The sequence below is a fragment of the Fukomys damarensis genome, unplaced genomic scaffold (assembly GCF_012274545.1).
Source record: "Fukomys damarensis isolate Sample0158 unplaced genomic scaffold, DMR_v1.0_HiC HiC_scaffold_36, whole genome shotgun sequence".
NCBI lineage: Eukaryota > Metazoa > Chordata > Mammalia > Rodentia > Bathyergidae > Fukomys > Fukomys damarensis.
Genome location: NW_022900948.1, coordinates 24,177,597 through 24,189,808, shown reverse-complemented (window position 1 = coordinate 24,189,808; position 12,212 = coordinate 24,177,597). Strand labels below are relative to the sequence as shown.

General features: G+C 39.2%; 1 protein-coding gene across 1 annotated transcript in view; it reads right to left on the bottom strand.

Annotated features, from left to right (window-relative positions):
* Positions 1-12,212, bottom strand: part of Znf462 (zinc finger protein 462) — a 137,735-nt gene that overhangs the window by 35,760 nt on the left and 89,763 nt on the right. Inside the window, exon 9 of the mRNA XM_010639277.2 lies at positions 54-321. Coding sequence (XP_010637579.1) covers positions 54-321 — 268 coding nt within the window. The remainder of the gene's footprint in view (positions 1-53; positions 322-12,212) is intronic.

The window sequence follows — 12,212 nt, the reverse complement described above, 5'->3', positions numbered from 1 at the left end:
GGGCGGGGCAGATGCAGCCGCGGTTTCTCACAGTTGTTCTTCACACCACTTACTTAAAGCCTGTATAAAAGGAGCAGTCTTTGCACTTGAAAAGCTTCTTTCCTCCATGCTTGTCTCGATAATGGCGTCTAATGCTCTGGATGTAGCCAGAGGAGAATTCACAGAATTCGCAGTGAAGAACAGCTTCAGCTTTCTGCTCAGTGCCAGCAGTGGCTCCAGCAAGAGGCACAGGGCTAACGCGGCTGTTGTTTCTGGCCAGGGCGGCTGACTGATAGTGGTTCAGTTGCTGCTGAACGTCTGGGGGCTCGGAGTAGGATGAGTCTGTGGAGAGAAGGGCACAATGACATGGGGCAAAGAGAACACAGTAGGGGCTGATGCTTGAGAACCCCCAGTGTTAGGGTCGGCCCCCGCCAGTCTCACTGAGGCGTAATGGAGAAATTAAAAATGTCCCTGTTTAAGGTGTACAATGCGATGACCCAGTAGATGTTGACACTGTGAAATGATTACAAGTTAATTAACACATCAGTTTCCTCCCAAGATTTTCATTTTTTGGTGTGTGGTGAGTACATTTAAAATTCTAGCACATTTCAAGTGCATGATACAGTATGATTAAGTGTATCACCTGCTGTGTATTAGACCCTCAGAGCTTGCTCCTCCTCTAACTGAAAGTCTGCACCCTTTGACCAACACCATCTGATTACTTCTGAGTACTTTTTAAGGCTCACGCCTGTGATCCCACCTCTCCTCTTTGCTTACATTCTGTGATGCACACCTGGGAAACCACGTAGGGAGGAAGTGCCGCCTCTCTGCATCTGACTTTGAGGGCTCATGGCATTTAAAAATAAAATTCTGAGGTTAAGGTTTCAAAGCAAAGGAAGAAAGCAAACTGCTTTATTAAAGGAAACTGCAGCGTTGTTACAAGTTGCCACTAAATACCCGTCCTCGTAGGTGATAAATAAACCCTCATGGTGTACACAGGAGTCTATGAGGCAAGACAAGGGGTGATGCAATAGTCCCTCCTCTGCAGCCTGGAATTATGTACACCAGCCAAATTAAAAAAAAAAAATCAGTTTTTAACAGGAATGTTCAAGCACGTGGCACTCACATAAATATAAAAATGTTTTTTGCCTTTATAGTCAAGTGATTTAAATTTTAAAATACAAAAGTCTGATAGTGTTCTCCTGGAATGGATGCTTAAAGCTTAGTCAGCATTAAGATGGAGATTTACTCATAAATCCCATTAAAATGAAATTCCAAACAAGTTCCCTGAAAGGTATTTTAAAGCTTGCAATTCCGAGGAAAATGTCGGAAATGACAGGCACACATCTTAACCCTGAGGAGTTCAGTGGCCTGTGGTGGAGAAATCTGATCTGGATGGGAGGAGGGGGAGAGCTCAGAGTTCCTTCTTTACACTAAAATATGTAGAGAGAGAAAGTAAAATACTAAATTTAAAAGAGGGAGACAGAAAATAAAAGAAAGGTCTTGAACCTTTTCCCAACACCCTGCTTTGAATGTGAAGGTTCAGAATTCAACGCTGTCCTACAAAATCCACAGCTGCCTATGAGAGACACAGATGAGGTCTGTGAATACCACAAGAATTTCAGTGTAACTTTCCTTGAAAAGAAAACAAAGGACTCTTTTCTTAAGCCTTTCAGAAAGCAAGGGGGAAAGGGGAGCGAAACTGTACAAGCCTCCTCCTGATTTGATGGACACTTAATTTTCCAAAGCACGATTCCCCGAGGCAGGACATGGAAGATTCTGTAAAACCCGTATTTGATGAAACCAGGACCATCTTTCTCACTGGCCTCCTGGAAAAGCAAAACAAAGACACAGCAGCCTCCTTGATTATGGAGCACCCTCTTCCTGACTTCAAAGTAGAGATGTACCTTCTTTTCTTGTTCTCTGGTCTCCTCACCTCAATTCACAGTCCTCAAAACTGAGAAAAACCCCTTAGAAATTGTAAACAAACCTCAAACCACCACACACACACACACACACACACACACACACACACACACACACACTCTGAAACAAAAGGAAACTGGAACAATCTCTCCAAGCCTCCATGGGTTCATTACCAGGTGTAAACTGAAGACAAAGGAAGAAAGGAATGACACAACTGAATTCATTTTACCCAGTTCTTTTATCTCCTTTTTCTTTATTCCTCTACCCTTGCTGATAAACCCACTCAGGATCACAATAATCCCACTGTCAACTTCTCATTCTTTCTTTCAACAGCAGGTTTGTTTACCATTTCATGGATTGTTCAGAGATGTTTTCTATTTAAGTCCTTAAAACAAGTTTCTGCTTAAAACATGCACAATGAATGGCAGCGTATGTGTTCTGCTTCTCCCCTTAACATAGTTCTGAGCTGCAGGTTAAGCATGGCTGGTCAGCATCCCTGGAGAGCCTGGGTCCTCTTGCTGGTGCTGGTCCTGGCACGCGATCTTAGCTCTGCATTATAGAAATTCTACAATCAACAAAGCCAAAGTCAGGTTCTGCAGGTAGAGATCTGTCCACAATGCACAAATCCACCCAGGAGCCAAAACAAATATCCCAAGGAGTGGTCCACTTTGCAGTGAGTGGCTGCAGTTAGGTCTATGACATGGCACATCCCTCAGGAAGTGTCTCTCACAGCTTGGTACGGATACTGCGGCACACTTCAGACACCAAGTGCTTGACAGCTTCGATTTCTTCACAGCAAAACTGTGTAGGGATATGCGGCTCTGCTCAGGACGATATGCCAGGTGAATGGGTCTCCCCTTACTTTCCACCCACACTAATTCACCCAGGCATTCATTTAGGAAGATACCCTCCAGAAGAAGTGTTTTAGGTAACACATTTTTCTTATCTCCTGGGGTGTCTCTTACATCTAGGGTGATTCCATCCATCTGAAAAAAAATAAATTCTAACGGTATAGAAATACTTGAAGAAATAAAAATATATGAATCTTGGGAAAAGCCTTCCAAGAGACTCATCACCCTTCTTAAATGGCAACGCAAAAGGAACAGTTGCAGGTATCTCTGTTATTATTACTCTCCTTTTTCCTTCCTGGTTAAAATCAGGTGGATGGATATATTTACAAAAAGAAGCAAATCCCACCACTTATGATACATCTGCAGTAATACCCAGGTTACAACGTAAGGATTTGCTTCGCACTTTCCTTCCCTTTCTGGTGCCAGCATTCTCAGTCCCCCCAGCCCCCTGTGCCTTAGTGAATAATGTACAATTTTAGCACTTTGAGCACTAAAGTGACAAAGATGCGAGTGTGTATGATTCCACTGATCTTAAAAAAGCCTACTTGCTAAGCAACGTAAAATTTCAGCTTGCTCAGGAAGCCCAGCCCCAAGAGCAGGAAGAGGGTCATTCTGTGCCCAGGTTAGAAAGGCAAACAGATTGCCAGTAGAAGGACATGTCACATAAGTTAAAAATCATCATTAGGACTATTCTTTTTCATTCTGAGCTTAAGGAAAGAAAAGTAAAAAACACTCCTGTGCTTGCAGTGGCAAACTTCTGGTTATAGGGGAAAAACAGCAGCTGAAGCTCATGGATATAGATTCAGGGGGAAATTCTGCACCCAACAGCAGGTCATGAAAGCTCCATTTATCATCTGCAGGGCCAACTGTGTCTGCAATGGAATCCACAGCAAAGACTAAAGGTGTTCACCTTTGAAAACAAGTCATGGCTTAATGAAACACACATTCTGATCCAGTCCTGAGACATGTTGCCTAGAAAAGTTTAATGCCCTGATTTGTGACTTTATATGAAAAGTTTTAAAAATTAAAATGTCTTAAGTTATATTAAACTGTTTTGTAAGTTGTTTATAGTAAGAAAAGAATCTTATTTGTAAAATCAGGGCCAAACTACAATTTTAGTACAGATAGTTATAGTGCCTACAAGATTTAGAATATATGGCGCAATCAGCAATTACTTCTCACAGCTGCAGTATGCAGTATAATCAGGTTCACACTACAGTTTTACCTGTGAGGTAGCTAAAGCTGAGGATGGTTGAGAACAGCTAATTAAGATGCAGAGGCAGGATTTGAACAAAGGTCTCTGAGTATAACATCTGAGTCTTGTCTATCACCCGTTCCCACCTAAAAGTGATCTCTAGGGATCTATGATACGAATTGGAGGGATGAGAGATATGAGTGTTCTTGCAGCAACAACTAGAGGGGAGAGGAGAAAGAGAAAATAGTGCTACGAAGGTTGAAATAGTTAAGAAAATAACATCAGAAAACACAAAAATGATAATAGACTGAGATAACACTAAGCCAAAAAGAAAAACAAAACATTCAAACATTTCAGAACACAGAACAAATAATAAGCCCAGCAAGGTTCATGATAAAGAAAAAGGAAGTTCAAAATTTCAAACTGCTTTATAAAAATAATGCAGGAAACATCTCTAGAAGCCTATTATGCAGATATGCATTGCAAATGCCCAGAACTGGAAACTTTCTAAATCTCAAACTTTAGTTAGATGCTAGATAGTTTGTCTTCAAAAAACAATGCTCTAAAATTCAAGTGGGATTTGGCTGGGAAAAGAGAGGCACACAAATGCAAATGGAGATAAGTGCTTTAGGTGCCTCAAGAACAGGGCAGGATTTCATAACGGGAGAGGGCTGAATTCTGGATGAGCTCTCCTAGTCCTCTCAATTATTAATGTTCCTGGAAAATTTAATTTTAGATCTTCAGAATACCAGGCAAACACAGGTGAATATCAACTTCAGGATTTTTTTTGTGTCATTTTAGTTTGTTTTCCTTTTTTCCCAGAAAGTCGCCAGTGTGGAAATAATCACAAGAAATTCGACTTAAAAATGGAAAGGAAGGAAAGGAACTCTGGAAGTATGACAGAATGAGGTTTTCCTAAGAGCTCAGTTCTGAGTCCACAACATTTTAGTTACCACTATCTTTCTGCCAGACCATGTGCTGGCTGTGGGGTCTCAAGATGAAAGAAGATATGAGGGTCACCTTCTAGAATTCAGATCTCTTAGGGCAGGGAGCTGAGCAGTGGTTATCAAAATACAGACCTTCCTCATGTCTAGCAAACTTATTCCATTGATTGAAAGAGTAAAAAAAGGCAAAGAGAACAAACGAATACTAACAGGAGAATTTAACTACTGTAACATTAAGGAAAACACAAGGAAGAGAAAGAATCAAATGGGCTGTGAATTGTGCAGCCGAGGACAGCACCCTTGCACACTGAAGGATACAAAAAGGAAGCCATACCGGAGATCCCGTCTCAGTTTTCTGCAGCTTTGCAAAGAGGCTGTGAGGGGAAAGGGTGGGTGGCAAAAGTGCCAGCAACCACACTCAATTATATTTGAGCCAGGTTTTTGCACAGACTTAAGAGGACAGGCTTGATGGGTAGTGTGAATCAAGTACCAGGAAAACACTAGAGAAAGAATTTTACAAAAGTAAATTTTAGAGGTGATCATGGTGCAAATGACTATTTTATACCGATCCATTCAGCAAATATGCTTGTTTGTTTTTGTTTTTTGAGACATGGTCTTGCTACATAGTTCAGTCTGGCTTTGAATTCACTATGTAGTCCAGGCTGTCCTCGAACTCACAGGAATGCTCCTGCCTTAGTTTCCCAAGTTACAAATGCAAATGGAGATAAGTGCTTTAGGTGCCTCAAGAACAGGGCAGGATTTCATAACGGGAGAGGGCTGAATTCTGGATGAGCTCTCCTAGTCCTCTCAATTATTAATGTTCCTGGAAAATTTAATTTTAGATCTTCAGAATACCAGGCAAACACAGGTGAATATCAACTTCAGGATTTTTTTTGTGTCATTTTAGTTTGTTTTCCTTTTTTCCCAGAAAGTCGCCAGTGTGGAAATAATCACAAGAAATTCGACTTAAAAATGGAAAGGAAGGAAAGGAACTCTGGAAGTATGACAGAATGAGGTTTTCCTAAGAGCTCAGTTCTGAGTCCACAACATTTTAGTTACCACTATCTTTCTGCCAGACCATGTGCTGGCTGTGGGGTCTCAAGATGAAAGAAGATATGAGGGTCACCTTCTAGAATTCAGATCTCTTAGGGCAGGGAGCTGAGCAGTGGTTATCAAAATACAGACCTTCCTCATGTCTAGCAAACTTATTCCATTGATTGAAAGAGTAAAAAAAGGCAAAGAGAACAAACGAATACTAACAGGAGAATTTAACTACTGTAACATTAAGGAAAACACAAGGAAGAGAAAGAATCAAATGGGCTGTGAATTGTGCAGCCGAGGACAGCACCCTTGCACACTGAAGGATACAAAAAGGAAGCCATACCGGAGATCCCGTCTCAGTTTTCTGCAGCTTTGCAAAGAGGCTGTGAGGGGAAAGGGTGGGTGGCAAAAGTGCCAGCAACCACACTCAATTATATTTGAGCCAGGTTTTTGCACAGACTTAAGAGGACAGGCTTGATGGGTAGTGTGAATCAAGTACCAGGAAAACACTAGAGAAAGAATTTTACAAAAGTAAATTTTAGAGGTGATCATGGTGCAAATGACTATTTTATACCGATCCATTCAGCAAATATGCTTGTTTGTTTTTGTTTTTTGAGACATGGTCTTGCTACATAGTTCAGTCTGGCTTTGAATTCACTATGTAGTCCAGGCTGTCCTCGAACTCACAGGAATGCTCCTGCCTTAGTTTCCCAAGTGCTGGGATTACAGGCATACACCTCCACACCTGGCCATTCAGCAAATGTTTGTTTACTAATATAATGTTTACTAATATAATAATGCATCTAATAGACCACCTGTTCTAGGATAGTCAGACTTCATCCCTGCCCTCAAGCAGCTCACTGTCTCAAGAAAAAAAAAAAAACACACCCAAAACAAAACCATAAATATGATACAAGCTAAAAAATAAGATTTTTAATAGAGGTGTCTGCAAAGAGGTGTGAGGAAAAAAGATAAAATCATCAGCATTTGATAACTGGAGAAAGAAGATATCAAAAGAACCCATTTTAATAAATGTTTCTGGTAATTAATTACCGTGATAATTAATGAGATCAATAACACTGCTGATACTGGTATGTTCAATTTGCAACACTGCCCCTTTAAGTTATATATTTTGGAAAAACTGAACAGAAATTAAACAACTATATTCTTATCACTATGGAAAAAAGTGACTTAATTCCACTAGGGCAAAGAAACAAAGATTGGAGGAAGAGGAAAATTAGTTAAAACAGAAACAGAGGGTTGGGTAGGTTGTATAAGGCACACTTTAAAATCTCCAGGTTCTAAAATAGTATGGGAAGTCCAAAATACAGTACAGTGGTACCTTGGTTCATGAACGCTTCTGTTCATGAACAATTTGGTCCAGGAACAGAAGCATTTGGCAAATTTTTGCTTCTGTTTGCAAACTCTACATCTGATAATGAACACAACTCTCTGGCCTTCTTCCCCAGGATCGTGAATGAGTTAAGTTTGTGAACCAAGGTAAACTGTAATGCATGGATTGTAATTTTCTCCAAATAAGCAGACTATTTAGCAACTAAATATTGGCAGTGTGAACAACCGGAAATAGAATAGTACCTGTGGATAATTAAACCACAAATAACATAGGTGCCCAAAGTAAGGGGCTTAGGAATTGGATCCAAGTAAGCAGAAAATACAGTTTATTCTTCTAGTCAAGAAACTACAGAAAGTTTGAGAAAAGCACACTGGTAATGACATGAGAGCAGCTAAAGACATACTTTATTTAATCATTAACCAGAAAACTTTTGGAATGGCATGCAACTTCTATTATGTAACTGCCTATAAACTTAGGCAAAGCACAAAAATAATTCAAGTATCTTTGTGTATGTGACAGTTTCCTGGGACTCTGCAATGAACAGAGAAATCTGTTGCAGTAGGAAACTCAGTAAGCTTTGCAATGATCTAAGTCCTTCACCGAAGACTGAAACACTGCTTCCAGCTTTACATCTGATGGACTTTCCGAGCCCACCCAACACGTCAGAAACTATAATTTTGCCTCAAGCATCCTTTTGCATTCTGCATGCTAGTGGCTGCTTTTGTTCAAATCAGATTGTGAGGTTCTTTGTTCAAGTTGCCAGGCTTCTCCCTTTCCTGTGGCAGAATGTTTAACCATATGCTAGAGAAGTATCTCACGATCCCACATCACTCATTTTCCTTTCCATTCCCATCACCTGGTCTTCCTCTTAAAATCTATTCTAGGTGGGCCAAGGTACATATCAGAAACACCATGTGATTATCATATAATGATGCACTCCAGCCAAATAAAGTCTCCTTTCCTTACATTCGTACATACAGATCTTCAGTCTGATCCATGTCTATATCCTCATTTCTAGATAGCTTCCGATTCCTCGCATATTTCATGTATTTCATCATTCATGGTCCATAGTCGGGGCTATTTACTGCTTTTCCTCTTCTTTTTTCCTGGAAAATTCCTACCCATCCTTCAAAACTCAGCTGAAATGTCATCTTTGTGAAGATTTTTCTCAACAATCCACATAGAACTCTTTTGTTCTCCTCTATGCTTTGCCAACACACACTGTGATTCTTTCCCTTAGCTCATTATACCTTATATTATATTTATATCTCATGTCATCTCAAGTAATTTTCACCAACACGCTTGACCAGACGAATGGCCCAGGCCTTAGAACGTGGAAGACCAATGGCAACAACAGTGACTGAGCTGGTGTCAGTACTACTCTCCAGGAGGGCCATCCATTTCTGAGTTCAGAGGTTGAGTTAATGCAACAAAGAATCGATTCTATTTGCTTCCAAAACTTCCTTATATGGTTATACTTCTTACTGTGCTTACTCAATATAATCAGTAAGAAAAGATGATGAAATATGTGTGTAAACAGTTATTTCTAAGAAAGGTGCATTGAATCCTTTGAAGAGGCTTGACAAAGTCAAGTTACTAAAAACACAGTCAAATTATGTTTTGGTGAGACCTACTCTAAAAGACTGCAAAACAAAAATCTAGAAGCACTGTTTCAATGTTTAAGTTTTCATTCCCCTTGAAAGAAACTGAAACTAGAAGTACCATACAATGCAACTAGGTGAATATGAGTCATGCAAGAATGAAAACAGAGGACTCCTATCAAAAGATTCATCCTCAGCTCCATGGGAGCGACTCCATGTTACAGTCCTGGAGGGACATATTTACATTTTAAGTGAGAATAAAATGCATAAGGTGTTTTTTAAAAAGCGTGCTCTGTCTAGGATGCCATTACCAAAAAACTAGAAAATAAGTGATCTTTAAAGCATCTGGAAAAACTGGAATCTTTGTGTGCTGTTGTTGAAAATAGAAAATGGTGTAGCCACTATGGAAAACAGTATAGAGGGTCCTTAAATAACGGACACTGAAAATAAGATATGATCCATCAATCCTGTTTCTGGGTATTCACCCAAAGGACTGAAATTAGTTTCTTGAAGAGATAACTGCACTCCTATGTTCACTGCAACATTACTTACAATAGCTAAGAGGGAGGAACAACCTAGGTGTCCCCAGTAGATAAATGAAAAAAGAGAATAAACACACATAACAGAGTATTATTCAACCTTAAAAACATATATGAAACTAGAGAATATGTGCTAAGAGAAACAAGGCAGTTGTAAAAGGACAAATCTTTCATGATTCCACTCTAGAGCAGTCAAACTCATAGAGACAAAGTAGAATGGAGGTTGCCATTGTTTACTGGACCAGAAGTTGGAATGCTGTTATCCAATGGATCTAGAATTATAGTTAGGTAAGACAACAATGTCCTAGAGATCTGCTATACAATAATGTGCATGTAGTTAACATGTATGTTTAAAATTTGATAGCAGGGTAGACTCCATACTGTTTTTCTACCATAATATTTTTTTCAATATCTTTAGATAAGACAATCTCTTAGCTTCCTTTTAAACCCAATATACTATAATTATCATCAGTTAAGCATGATACCTAGGATAATGTTTGCTGGGTTAAATTTGTGGGTAACTGTGGCTATATATATATATATATATATGGTATTGTTTCTGTTTATTTAAAATATACTGTAAGTTCACGAGGCAAGGAGTTTTGCTGCTTTTATCATTGAAGTATCTCAAGTGCTTAGAAGAGCCTGGAAAGGTATCTAAGAAAATGCTTGCTGGATTGAATTCATAGACAACTTAAAAAAAATATGCATGTATACATATATACACACCATTTTTAAATTAAAAAAATACACTGCATAGAACTGTCAAGATGAGTCACAGACTCAAAAAGTCTACTTGTTTAAAAAGATTTCTTAGGATCTATCTGAATTACTATGTACCTTGATTTTACTTTTTTTCCCTCAAGATTCTTGCTCATTTTGTGCTACTAACACCGAATGGAATATGGCATCCAGAACAACAGCAACAACTACAAATCACCAATGCAAACTTTCCAATTCTTTCCTTTGAAGATCCTAAAAAATGTCCTCTATCTATGGATCACTGCAAAAGAAAACTAGTAGAAGTTAAGCTTTAGAATGCAACTCATTTAAATTCCTCCTGGATAGTGTCTAGGAAGGAATATAAATCTTTAGAGGCAGTTACATTATTTTATTTCCTTCTTCTGATTATGCCTTGAAAATCTCCAGGCCAAGGACTCTGGCACCTCCTCATCTTCTGTCATCAGTGGAGCTCTCTGGCCTGGACGCACAAGATTATGCACAATGGCCAGGGGGACAATGGAGGCTGGATGACTATATATAGGAATCTGGGCTTGGTTGTCATGGAGGCAAATGGAAAAACAAACGCCTAGTCCTGAAAATAAAGTGGAGGCCAAACTTAAAGGAAACACACACTGAAAACTTCCTGTCATTCTGATGAGTAAAAACAAAACCTTGAAATATGATCAGGGAGTACATGATAAAAAAACAAAACAAAACAAAACAAAATTAAGTCTCCAAAACTATAAAAGCAAAGCAAAAAATGTTCACTGTTTTTATTTTTGAGATATAGTTTCCTACCCTACTTCAGTTTGCTGAGTTTTTCAAAGGCCTTATTTTGTATGCAGCTTCGTGATTTCACTCATACAACTCTGTATTTTGGGGGAATCCAGGTAGATCTGACCTAAGACAGAAAGGGTTCCTTGAAAAGAGTCCTGAACTCTCAAATGACTACATCTTATATTTGGAGATAAGTCCGTTTGCTTTTTCTGTATTTTTTTCTCCGATGGCATCACCATTCACTTAGTCAACATCATCAGAGCAGATCCTTGATTCATTTCTCTTTTTTCTACACATTCATGAAATCAAAAAGCATTGTTTGGGTCAACCTCCTGGAAAGTGACTTCCCTGCGATCCACTGCTAGGCCACTGCTTATGTTTAAGCTCTCATTAGTTCCTTATGTGATCTCCAAAATGCTCCTAACTGGCTTCCTGTTTTCCAGTTCTTTTCCCCCTAAGATTCCTTTCTGTTCTAAAATACAAATATGATCATGATACTCACTGCTTCTCACAGGGAAAAGCCCAGATGCTGACCTGTAATGGACAAGTGCTCTTCATCTTTCTGGACCTATCGTACCCACAGTGTGCTTAATGCCAACAGGTGTCTGATAGTCACCTACTTGCATATCTTTCCTAGATATTTCAGCCTGGCACACTCTTACTAATCTATCAAAATGAACTCAACTCAAATTTACTGTCACTATAAAGATTTTCCTTGATTCTTCTGGATGCACTTATTTAGTTCCCCTCTGGGTTTTTCCCTCTAGTATTCATCATGCTATATTGAGATTAATTTATTTTATCCATACCAGTCTGTGATCTCTTCGAAAGGCTATCCATGCATGTATTCATCTATCTGTAACTTTTTAAAATTTGACATCCCCTAGCTTAGCTCAGGATGTGTCCTAAAACAAGTGCTCAACAATATATCAAAGAGTTCAAACTGAAAACCAAAGTACGGAAAACTGAGATAGGTTTAAAAGGAAAATCCAACTGACCAAAGGGCACTGTTTTGGACACAAAGTTTAATTGATCCTTTTCACTGAAAGAAACACTGACTCACTTTTACTGAAATAAACCTAGGCTGTTTTAAATAACCTGAACAATTACTTCTGAACACTGGAATTTGAATGTGGCAGAATTCAGGATCCATGGCCATCCCAAGAAGCTAAAGGCATTAATTTCCAGTTCTGATCCCAATCAGTGATGAGTCTACACTCTTGACACAGATGATGTCAATGCTCCAGAAAGCCACTTTTGATGATCCCACAGGCAGGTGTCT